The sequence below is a fragment of the Ammodytes marinus genome (genome assembly GCF_949987685.1).
Source record: "Ammodytes marinus genome assembly, chromosome: 24".
Classification (NCBI taxonomy): domain Eukaryota; kingdom Metazoa; phylum Chordata; class Actinopteri; order Uranoscopiformes; family Ammodytidae; genus Ammodytes; species Ammodytes marinus.
In genome coordinates this window covers 3,865,218-3,877,714 of record NC_137228.1, presented here as the reverse complement: position 1 = coordinate 3,877,714, position 12,497 = coordinate 3,865,218, and the positions used below count along the sequence as shown (strand labels likewise).

Below are 12,497 nucleotides of genomic sequence, written 5' to 3'. Positions count from 1 at the left end.
CCCATGTACGGGACCGTCAATACTATCCCCGTGTCAGTTTGGAGCTGAACTGCGTCGACCCAGCTGATACACAGCTAAATCAGCTGAGTGTCAGCTTGAGCCTATTCTTCTCGCGAGCCGCGCGTCCAGCACCAAAAATACAGTAAAAATGATGTTTCATATCGTAGGCTACAAGCCACATAACGTGGCATTGACATAGGGCTACATATTATAACCATATGAAACAACAATAATTTGATGTTTTTCCTCTTTATTTATAGGTTAGATGCAGGCCTTTTTATTATTTTTAACCCCATATTATATCAATGGTATATTTCGCAGTTTTAACTCCGTGCTTCCTGCTTCTCTCCACCCCAGAATGTCTGTCCAATGAATGAATGACCTCAGCTCACGTGTGGTTTTGCTTCGTAATGCTGGTTCACTAGCAAAAGGGGCAATGTGAAAGTGGACCACACCAAACAAAAAAAATCTAAACTCTATTTGGTCTGGACCAAAGCAAGTGAACTAGCGGACTTTCCCAGTGTGAATACACCCTAAGACTCAAACTAAATCTCAAAAGAAAAAGTTACATAGTGTGGCTTTAGGTGTACATTTGCGAAACACATTGCCCCTTTCCTGCGCTTGGCAAGGAACGTGTGTTTGTGTGTGTGTGTGTGTGTGTGTGTGTGTGAAGCTTGCCACTTGAATTCTTCTATGAAATGGATTCGAAAGCGTCTTCCCGGCAATAAATCAATATTTACACACTGCAGAAGAAGGTACGACTGCAAATACAGAAAGGCATAAGATCGGAGGGGGGATTACCCTCTTCTACCAAAATGAACTACTCACCTGTAGTGTATAATTAGTTGACTTTTCCCCCCTGTCATGTTATCACCTTATTACTCATTTTCAATAAGCAAGCTGACCTTTATATTGTAGATAGTTTTTGAAATCATTTAAAGAACTGTATTTACAAGAGTTGCTCCGATGTGAAAGAGGTTCTAAATATACTGTATATTTTTTACATTTTTAACTAGACTATTTTTTGTGATTTTTTTAAGATTATATTGGATAGTGCAGAGTTGAAATGGGGAGACAGAGAGAGAGTGGGGGGATGGCATGAAGTAAAGTTCCACGGGTCGGATTTGAACCCGCGACCACTGCAACGTAGGCCTGGAGTCGATATGGTACGCGCTCTATCCACTTGACTATTTTAATACACCTGAAAGCTGTCATGTAACTGACTTAAGTAGAGAGACACTGCTTACCGTCCATTCCTAGACAAAGCAAACTCCACTCCCTCCCTTTGGAAAGGCATCAGGCGCTGCAGGAGCTTGTGAGGAAGGACTGACAGTTGCTGTGACCATCTTGTATCACAGCGAGAGGTCTGTGGGCCATTATCATCCATTTCCATTAGTAAGTCCTCATCACTTTCTCCGTCAGTGCTCATTCCAGCCTGCCTTTGATATTCTGCACAGGAATAAAATAAAAATAAAAAAAACATTGTTAAAATGAGATCTGAAAGTGTAGTAAGCTAAGATTTGAAGACTCTATTAGTTATTAAAGAGGACCCTTTTGTTTGATCATTTGATTGCTGATTTAAACCCTGTTTTTTTTGCATTGACGTGAGAAGGTTTTCCTTTTGCTGCCTGCTAGCACTGAGAGCAGCAGCCATTAGAAGCCAGGTGGTGACACAGCACAGTGGACAATAGAAGTCAGAATTTCAGATGAGATGGTGAAATTGGCCTATCTCAGCCGCCCACACAGTTTTTTTTTTGTGTGTTTGTGTATTGCCTCACCTGGCACTGTCCTGTCCAACCCAGGGCAGACATTTTGTGCCTCCACATGTAATTACAGTCATCACACCCACAGAGAATCATTAGTGTGTCTACGAAAAGTAACAGCCTCCCATACGGACAGTGTGAGCAAGCTGTGTCTACAGTCAATGGCAAAGGTCATACAGTTTATGTATGTTTATTATTATTTGGGCTAATAATCGGTTGGAAGTACACTATTATTCTTCTGCTATTTAGTTTACCTTATCATCTTATTAACCATATATTCTTGAAGTCCTACACCTTGGCCCCTGATGGTCTATTTATTGATCTGTCATTTTGACATACTATAATATTTTGGAAGTTGTTTGTGTGATTGTGGAGGGGATAAGCTGCAACTGTATTGCCCTTATTGGGATCAATACAGTTGTCTAATGAAATTGAATGCAATGTAATCTGATGCAACCTTATTTTCACTTTATATATTGAAACCTTTTAAGACATGTGTGTTGCATCTTCTCTATAATAACAGCTGTGTGCTCCTTGAGACGTTGTTTGACGCATATTTTGTAATGTTGACAACCACACATATAATTCAAGTGCAAAACAGCAATGGGTGTAATGCAAGGCACGATATCTTACAGTAGGCTATGTGTAAGGCATTAAAGCTATTATGCAGTTATTATACGTCCACGTTTAGCAGAAGTTGAAGCTAAAGTTATGTATTGAATTTCAAAATATTCAGTCGAGCTGACAGAGGAAATGGGGGGACAAGGTGGAAGGTTATAGCCCGATACAAATTAAATGAACAATGACATTTGCAAATAACACATTTTGAGTACATACTACCGTATGCAAGTTGGGGCGAAGCTATGGCATCTTTAGCTAGATCTAGCCATACAGGCCGGAAGTACGGAGGCTTGCCCACAAAAATAAAAGCACCACTTTAAGACACATGTGGATTGTGGATCAAGAATGATGCGGTTGACAGTGGTACTTTACAAACCCTATACATGTAAAACTTCCAAGCGAACATAAATACTAATTTGAACGTTTGTTAACTTATGTTACATTATAGTAGTTTGTTCTTTATAAGCAGAACCTTAACAGACACAGCGTTGCTATGGTATTGTGACTCAGGAGTTGCACTCAAAACATACGTGTGAAACAGTGGAATTAACAAAGCAAAAATAAGAAGAAAACAGCACTATTAGTGTGCATATAAGGATCATAAGGATGGATTGCCTACCCGTTGAGAAAGTGGGGATGAAGCGCCTCGAACAAGTTGCTTTTGAAACAGCAGACTGACGTAAAACATTGAAAAGTTTCGCGGCAAATTCTAGGTTCACTCGGTTTAAATCACTGGGCAGCCGCAGCTTGTAGTCGTAAGTGAATATCAATTCCAAGGCAACTTTCTGTGACCGTATGACTTAATTCAAACACAATTCATCTAGAAGTACGGTCTACCAGGTATATATAGTTTACATCAGTAGTATTGGATATGTGAGACACTGCACGCTATTGTCTAATAAAGGCAAGCGCGTTCATGCTTGCTGAAATAACGCAAAAGATAACCCAGAGACGTTGATACCCGACATAGGCTATTTTCAACACCCTTTACGACGTTCGGAGCGAGCCGAGCGCGAGGGGCTGACGCAGTGTGTAGTATGGACTCCCCGGCTCTCCGTCACTCCGCCGCAAACACTACGCTGCTGCTTCACCCTCGGTAGAGACCACTACGGCTGTGCTCCGATTGTAAACCAAAGCGGTAAGCCAACGTTAGCTACCTGCACTATCAAGCCCAAGTGTTGTTTACGGCTCACAAAGATAATGTTCACCTGAGAGATGTAATCATGTAACACGAGCTAGTTAGCAGCAAACGGTCTACTCTTTGCTAGTGCGTGACAGCGCAGGGCGAGCGCCGCGGTGTACAAGCTCAAGCGTTAGCCACGGAGCCAGGTAATAATCGTTAGCTTAGCCCCGAAAACGACCCGACGCCAAATGTGACTCTCAATGCTAGTTTGCTTTACGGTAAAAGTAAACACCTAACAAGCTATTCCCGTGACCAAACGGTATGTGGACATACTTAAATTCGGCGTCGGACTGAAGAATAACAAACCTACGGTCGTTTAAAAATACAGCTTTATTCAATAACTTTCAGGCCTGGTTCGGTTGTTTCTCCCCCGGTTAATGCGGCAACGGACCGCGAGTACTAAGGTTTACTGTTAACTGAGCTTCCAACTTAATAATGTCGCTGCTTATTGCTCAATGTCTCATCGGCCGAATTGTAGTGAAATGTACCAACAATCAAATTGAATTGTCTCATAGTTGTCGAAGGGTTATAGGTGTTGCCGATTCAGGGGAAACATTAAAATTGCCACTTCTGTAATGGAGTCTGGTGGTACGGACTCGCCGTGGCAGAGCGAGCAGCTATAATTACTATCGAAGACTGGCGTTCAAGTTAGTGCTCTAAATGATTAATCAAAACCAATGCATTTACCTTATATTCAGTCTTCACCTGCTTCCTTCATATTATAATAATGTCTCTGTTTTAAATACATGCTTGGAGATGTGACATTTTCTCGCTCGATGGGAGCAGCACAGTCAAGACAAGGACAAGCAATTAATCAAGCCCACGTATTAATAAATGACACCAAGTGTCCGAAATACTGGCGAACCGAAGCCAGGAGGTTAAGCAAATAAGGGCAGAGGGGGTTAATGTTGTATTTGGTGTGTCGAATACAATCTATTGACGCCAATCACTGTCGGTGTAATAACTCCTTTTGTAACATATTAATATACAGTATCCGTTATTTAAACAGGTAGTCCCATTGATGGAGATTCTTTTTGTTGCAAGGAGACCTGTGTACAATACAAGATAAAAAGAAATGCATACTGAATCAACTACATTTGACACACGCACTACATCATGAATGAATGAGGCAGTGTAGCTTCTACAATGAGAATCCCATGTTTTCATGTTAACTGTTGTCAGAAAGATATTAAGGGGGTTACTTTTGGTTTCCTATTCAGTTGATAACCTATACCCACTTGAATCCCGATGCACTAACCCCACCAGTTATCCCCTCTCTTGGTAGAGATGGACATAGAAGATGGCAATGAAACGCGTATAAGTCACCAGTGAGTGTGTGAGCATCACTATGGTATCATTTTTCATGAAGGTGCCAGGTGGGTGGAGAGTGGGGTGCTGGTTCGAGGTTTGCTGCTGTATCCCCTAGTGCGGAGATGATGTGTTCATCGTTACAGGAGGGGGGGCGGGCGGGGGGGGCGGCTACCGGCACCTGGGCTGTCCAACAATATGTGCTACATATGTTTGCCTGCTGTGCGTGTTCACCTCACCCTATCCATTTTGGGGAATTGTGAGCGTAATTAGTCCTTGTGGTGTGTGTGTGTGTGTGTGCTAATTCAGAAGTCCTCAATCAAAGAGTGCGTGTGTTAAGAGGGGATATGGCAACTGCAGCTAAATATCAGCATCTGATGTTACCTGCTGTGTGAAGGTAGTGTATGAGAAAAAGTGTCAGGCTCAGGGAAGTATACGCTAAATCTTTGCTCAAATGCTGCTCTCTTGTGATCGTGTGCACACAGCCAGCCAGGGCTTAAAATAAATTCCAGTAATTGTTTCACCTGTGCTTTGTCAGGTCGAAGGCAGTCGCGCCGGTGTTGACCATTCGTTATGCAGGTTTTTTTTTTTTTCCTGGTGGGAGCGGTGTATTTTGGAGCTGATGACATTATCACAGATCGAGGTTGAGCATGCCGTGTAATAGCTTTTCTACAGAGATGTGGACCGATGAATAAATAATGCTTCGACTTGCCCTCTAGGGGAGGAGGGGGAAATCTCTCCTTCCTATAATATTTGGACTGGGCCATTAAATATTTCATCCTCCCATCCATAAATTGTTTGTTCAATTGGTGACCTTTTTTTTTTTTTTTTTGCTTTCTCGCCGGGATTAAGGAAGCCCGTTAATACATTCTTCAGGGACCGCGGGCATAACGAATAGGACAATTATGAGGCAGGATTGGATGGGAATCGGTTGTCGCAGCCTGGTGTCGGTTGCTAAGTGACAGCAGGAACTTTTTCCGCCCACTGTGTTTGCTGTTAAAAGTCTGTGTGAGTGACTGAAAAGGACAAAAACAATGGCATTATGGCGCCGCCGTGTAGACTAGTGCACACTGGACCTGTTCCCTGACTTCCCCGTGTCTTCTTTGACGAGCCTGTCAGTCACTCAGTGATTTCAAATAAAGCACATTCTTTTCCAGAGCTTCATTGTCGCACCTATTCAAATGTATTTCCATTGCGTGGATAAGGAAAGCACATACGTCATTAATTTTATCTGAAATAAACAAGCCAAAATGAGTGCCGGTGGAGGCTATGACTCTTATTGTTTTTCCCCATTAACTCTTCTAAAATCAAGAAAGAAAAGCAGATTTATATGAAACAGGGGAGCTGCTCTCATTCCTCATGCAGTCAATTTATTGTTTTCTAGCGCCGATCCTCCCAGTAAGCTTATCTATGATTTGCTCAAAGCTGAATGTTTTATTTCAGTAATGGGTGGTGTGTTTCAGGTGGTGTCTCTCTCTCTCTCTCTCTCTCTCTCTTCTCTCTCTCTCTCTCTCTCTCTCTCTCTCTCTCTCTCTCTCTCTCTCTCTCTCTCTCTCTCTCTCTCTCTCTCTCTCTCTCTCTCTCGTCAGTGGGATTAGCCGTAGCCTTCTCTTCTCGTGTGCAAAGCGGAGGGTGCCAGCTTTTTAATGGGACGGTAGCCCAGTGAACAGCTCGGCACTCTCGGCGGCCAGCGCCTCCCCATCGACTCTCCACCTGCTCCTTTTCGAGCACCTATAGCTGGCCCATCCCGTTCCCCCTCTTCCTCTCATCCTCCCTGCAGCTTGTCTTCTCTCTTTTCCCCCCTTTGTCGTTTTCTGTCTTTTCTCGCCCTCCTCCGTGCTCCTTTCTTTGCCTTTTTTTCCTCCTCTTTTTACCACCGCTCTGCCTCCCACCCTTCATATCTCTCCTCTTGCCCTCTTTCCTCTTCCATCTATCCCATGTCCCTGGCTGCCCTCTCTCCTCCTCCCCTATCCTAAAGCAGAGTAGCTAATGAAGAGCCCCATTTAGCCGGTGACTTTGGTTCAGTCGGTGCTTCTCCGGCCCGGCCTCGGCCCTGCCGTGACTGGCTGTCAAGGCTGTGACATCACACGGGGGCCAGCTGTTGATTTGGCACTGTCTCCAAGGCTGGCTGGCTTGATGGGTTGTGGCAGGTAGACTTGTGCTCGCGCAGCACTCTCCCTCCCCTCCCTCCCTCTCTCTCTCTCTCTCTCTCTCTTTGTGACACCCACTCTCCCTCGCCCTCTCCTTTTACACTCCCCTCTCCGCCGCGTTGCACTCTCACTCAGTGGAGGGAGCGAACAAGGAGGCAGCAGCCAGGCAGCAGCTGCCGAGGAGGCGACTCCAGCCTCCTCTCCAGCAGACACTGTGCCTGGCCGTACAATGGAAGCTAAGCGGTCGAGTGGCAGAGGGGATGGAGGGCAGAGCTGCCGGCCAGGTAGGTCCTGTGCAGCCTCAAGCCGCTCTCTGGGCATCAACCTCTCATGCTCTGGTTGTTTTAATAGATTTTTATTTTATTTTTTTGTAGTTGTACATTTTTTTCATTCAGATTCTTCCACATTGTCTTTGTCATGAGCCTTGGATGCTGTTGATTCTCTGTTATGAGGTGATCGCAGGTATTCTAAAATGCTGTTTGCACCAGTGTCATTGTATCACGTCTGTAGTAGCGAGTGTGCAGTCTCTTCTGTTCTCTAGTTAAACTGAGCACAGTGTCAGATCGGTGTGCTGTCAGTGGGGCCGTGTGGCTCCACGAGCTGAGCCAGGGCTTTTTTTTTTTTCTTCTAAAAAATCTCCTCCTCGCCCGTGTGCCAGTCTCTGCTTCTGCTTTTCATTACGAGGATAATTACCCCAGATCAGCCAATAAGAGGCTTTCGCTCTCACATTGTTTTCCCCCCCCTCTAGCCGTGTTCACTCACGCTCCCTCTCCCCTGTTTCTTCCGCAGGTGTTGTCTGCAAATGGACTTTTAATGACTCTGGCTGGACTTTTTCTTCTGAGTTATGCTGCTCTCATAGGGCTCCATAGATCTGAAAACTGCTCGACTTGCATGTTGGTTTCTCTCTCTTGTGTTTATTGTTTTTCCTCCTCCTAATTGCCTAGATTGATATTCCCTGGGATCTCCCCTATGGGATGGGTAATGGATTACCTAGATGTCTCTGCTATGGATTTAATGTATTATTGCCGGCTGACTGCGCCTGTGTGCTGTGTTGTGCCACACCGCGCTCACACCACCTTATGCGACCTGGAGGCAAGAGACAGCGGCGCAATTAGAGCCTCATTTGTGCCTGTTTGTGTGTTTTTTTTCTCTTCTGTTTCTGCAGTCTGGGCTATACCAGGCAGTTTCTCGGTTTGACACTGCAACAGTCGCCTTGCAATCGACGGCAAAGCAGTGTATGAAAAGTGATATAATTTCATAACTAATTGTTTTCTGGTCCTACTAAATAGCTGCAAGTGCTTTTCCTTGCTTTTTGCAATTATCAGAAATGGGTTAGAAAATGGGAGATTAGTTACTCAGTTTAGCAAAACACTGAAATCAATTTTTATCGCAGCGCCATGAGTGCGCACCAGCCTTAGTAACCTAATTAGCTGTTTATTTGATGTCTGATTTTATTAGCCAGAGTGCCTTGTCCTCCACTCAGCCGACGCTGATTCATTCCAAATCCCTCTTTTCGTGTGGTTTTAAATTGGGAACTGAATTGCACATCCAAATTTTTTTCGAAATCGTCTTGAGGAATTACTGCTTATTTTTTTCCTAAAACGGCAAGCAGGCGACAAAAGCTTTGTGTGTGTGTGTGACATGGCATTAGCGTTTGCATGTGTGTGTTTCTGCTTTGCTTTCACACAATGCTTCACTGAAAAGAACTCGGTTCAGCACGCTACATCTCCGCAGACAATATCCCAGCTGTTTGGCACCGCTCCTAACGTTGTCGTTGTCCCCCTTTTTTTTTTTTTTTTTTTTTTTTTTGTGACACTGGCAAAAACTCATCAGCAGCAACAAAGCATGAATCATTTTTTGGGACTGCAAACGAAAAGATGTTTGTGTTTTCTATTTTTTTTATTTCTCTCTCTCTCTGTCTCTCTCGCTCTTTTCTCTCTGTCTGTATCTCTCTCTCTCTCTCTCTCTCTCTATCAGAAGTCATCAGTTGTTTTTTCTCTTTCTCTGAACACACCCCCCCACACACACACAGAGAAAACCTTTTCCAAAGGTGATGGCTTGTTCTTTTCTAGCCCCGGCTGTGTTTGACTCATCCCCTCGTTCTCCCAGCAAAAGGCAGCGCATGGGGGATAGAAGAGCAGAGAGAGTGGGATTGAGGGTCCTTCATCTTCCAGTTGAGCTGCTTATAGAACAGATGAGAGCCCAACAGAGTGCAGGTGTGGGAGGGAAGGGTCAGCTTGTTGTGCGCGTGTGTGTGTGTGTGTGTGTGTATGTGTATGCATGCCATCACCAGTACGGGCTCTTCAGTGCGCTTCACAGTGATTGAAATATTTTCTCATTAGCTTGCCATCTAACATAATTGTCCGTGAGAGCGGCGCGTTAAGAGCCCGCGCTGTATGATTAACTCGGCTCGGCTGACGGCCACCCTTACGACCCCACTGTGGGTTTATCGAGAATTCATTTCCGTCAGGGATATATGGGCAGATGTGGCCAATTATGTTATTTTGGTTTAATTGGGAATTTTTCTTCTTTTTTTCGACAGTTATTTGATATGATTACGTCTAAATGTATGCATGGATTTGGGTTGTGTGCAGATGGAGCAGTTTTTCATGCGTCAGTAAGGGTGAGTGTGAGGTCTGGTGGGGGGGCATGGATCAGCGATAAAGGTTGTGTGCGTGTGAAGAAGAGGTGTGACACTGAACGATGCCTGAGGCAGACTCTTTGAGGGGCCTGCGCTCTGCGGAGACCCACTGTAATACCAAACCAACCACTCCCTGTCAGAGCTACAGCACAACACTGGAGGAGGCACAGGCAGGCAGAGTGTCTACACAAGTTCACTGCTGCGTGTCCGTGTGTGTGTCCGTGTGTGTGTGTGTGTGTGTGTGTGTGTGTGTGTGTGTGTGTGTGTGTGTGTGTGTGTGTGTGTGTGTGTGTGTGTGTGTGTGTGTGTGTGTGTGTGTGTGTGTGTGTGTGTGTGTGTGTGTGTGTGTGTGTGTGTGTGTGTGTGTGTGTGTGTGTGTGTGTGTGTGTGTTGTGTCTGTGTTTCTCTCACAGAAGCGTTATTGTTTCCCTGTGTACGTCAAAGCTTTTTTTAAATTTTTTTTAGGGTAAGCATCAGTTGCGCCTTTAGCACTCATAAGACTGTCTCCGCCATACACACACACATACTCCCACACACACACACACACGCACACACACGCACACAGGCGCAGTGTAAAGCCCTGAGGCCCGCGCTCAGCAGCTCGGCTCATAAAACCTGGAGTGCCCGATGGCCAGACCAAGCCCCACCGCTGTCAGAGCTACTTTTACACTCGGCGTGGTGTGTGTGTGTATGTGTGTGCGATCGCTGCAGGACCAGCATTGTCTGAATTACAGATCAGGCTCCGCAATGTGTTTCCATTTCCAGGTTTTAGCCAGGCCCTACTGTTTCGCAGCGGCTTGCATTGGCAACTCTGATAAAGAGAAAAAATCTAGAGCCATAAAGATGACACAACCCTCCCACACCAGAACAATCCTAGAAACGTTGGGTTAAGATCGAAGCTTCTCTGAACAAGGGGCCAACATTGTTTTGCTGTAGGAGAGGCAGTTCTTTCTTCAGCATGGCCAACATGCATAATAGATTTCCCTGGCTGCGAGCTGCTTATAACAGGTTGTGTACTCTCCAGATGTAACTAATCACATAAATGACATCAACACTGATGAATGGATCCTGCCTTGGGGCCTCGCACTTGTCCGTCTGCCAATGGCAAGACAGAAACACTCCAGGTTTTCGGGGGGGGAGATATTTTCACTCTCAAATTTGCTGAAAAATGTCAATTGTAGAAAAGATCATATTGGGAGCTTTTCAGATTGGATCTCCCATTTTAATCCCCTGGCCAACCATGTTCCTGCATGAAGGAGCTGTGGATCGTATTAACACTATAAAAGCATGGAGCGGCCGTGTTCAGAGGCCATTCATTAAGCGTGAGCACTTGGTTGTGCAATATGATCAGAGGCAATGCACCAAATGGCGACGGCTCCATGGCACGCGGCCCCCCACCCATCATCATGGACTAAGTCTGGAGAGGGGTGTTCATGAGGAGGACCATTATAAAGTGATCAGGGGTTCCACTTGACCTTTTTTCCTGCCAATGGGGGAAGGTGGGAGTTTGGGGGTTATATCACCAAGATCATGTTTGGGAAGGCAGCAGCAGCCAGAGCCTTGGCACCGCGGGGGGGCCAGAGTCAGCGTGGCAACTCGCCCGCCTCACCGACACAGGGATTAGGAAGGGAGGGGGGCAGGGACGGAGAGGCACACAGGGAGACAATGAGAGGCCCCAGCAAAGGGTCGGCTATGGGTGTTTCTGTTAGGGAATGTACAGCAGCATAAAGTGATGGGGGGGGAAAAAAACTATTGATTAACGGAAAATGAACTAATATATATGATAATTGATTGTGTTTGACTATTGGTTGTACAAAACAAGACAATTAAAAGCGTCACCTTGGTGGGCACTTCTCTGTATTTTCGGACTCTTATACACCAAGTCATCAATCAATGAATGGAATAAGCAATTTGCGCATTAACTGACGATTGGTGGAAATGATTGTTCACTGAAGCCCTAACGTAATCTAATGTTAACACCCTCATTTGACAACTGCAGCCAATCATGTCGAGCAATAGTGTCACATGATCTCAATGTAGAGGGGGAACATAGCAAAGGCGGCAATGCATCACAACAGTCAGTGAAGTGCGACGAAAATTACCGATATAGCAAGAATCATATTAACGGATATTGTGTTAATATTTTTGCAGCCCTGTGGTCGTGGCCTGCCCCCCCCCCCCCCCCCCCCCCGTCTCCCCCCACCAGTCTCACCCTATAGTTCAGCAAGAAAGGAATTTGCCTTCAAGAGAAAGATATCGTGTACGCTAGCTGGACGATATGAATGTATGTGCCACCACCACCGAAAACCGCAGAGGGTTTTGAGCCGAGACATGCCATCTCCACCCGCTGCTCTCTGAATTCCTAATGCTTTTTTTTTTTTTTTTTTTTTTTTTATACGAGGGTTGGCACGGGCGCCTTCTCTCCTTGCCTTCACCCCCCACTCCCGTCCCATCTCTCTACTCATCCATTATGTATGGCGCAAAGGCACGCATAGGCCCACAAATACACACACTTACTTTTTTTAGAAGCAAATATTTCAGAGCTGCTGCCAGTCCTCGCGACCTCTGTGTCAACCCCTTGACCCTGAGGCCTACAGTTGGCTAACCCCCCTGTGCCTATCTGTGTTTGCAGGTCAGCAGGGGTCATGATGGCGTTGGAGGCCCCGGTGGCTGTTCAGACCAGCTGAAGCAGACATGGGCAAAGACGTTTTTTTCCCGAAAGGCAGTTTCGGTAGGCCCGGCCTCACCATCGACTTCACCAGCCACATCCACCTTCGCCAAAACCACCGCTGGCTACGCAACAAGTAAGCCTCCTTGTTTATTTCTGTTTG

General features: G+C 45.5%; 2 protein-coding genes across 10 annotated transcripts in view; one reads left to right on the top strand and one right to left on the bottom strand.

The window, feature by feature from the left end:
- The window catches only part of zranb3 (zinc finger, RAN-binding domain containing 3), a 75,012-nt gene extending 71,718 nt beyond the window's left edge, over positions 1-3,294 (bottom strand). The window contains exons 1-2 of one of the 3 annotated variants that reach the window (XM_080052757.1): positions 3,004-3,294; positions 1,248-1,449 (exon numbers count right to left, since the gene is read on the bottom strand). In XM_080052757.1, coding sequence (XP_079908883.1) covers positions 1,248-1,429 — 182 coding nt within the window. In that variant the 5' untranslated portion in view covers positions 1,430-1,449; positions 3,004-3,294. Of the gene's footprint in view, positions 1-1,247; positions 1,450-2,600; positions 2,645-3,003 lie in introns of those variants that run through there. The other 2 variants (XM_080052758.1, XM_080052759.1) reach the window with 2 other exon arrangements.
- Positions 3,295-3,426: 132 nt separating this feature from the next.
- LOC307270046 (R3H domain-containing protein 1-like) overlaps positions 3,427-12,497 on the top strand; it is a 43,662-nt gene continuing 34,591 nt past the window's right edge. For all 7 annotated transcript variants that reach the window (XR_013845526.1, XR_013845527.1, XM_080053177.1 and 4 more), the window contains exons 1-2: positions 3,427-3,522; positions 12,299-12,470. The gene's annotated coding sequence lies outside the window, so the exon portion shown is untranslated. The remainder of the gene's footprint in view (positions 3,523-12,298; positions 12,471-12,497) is intronic.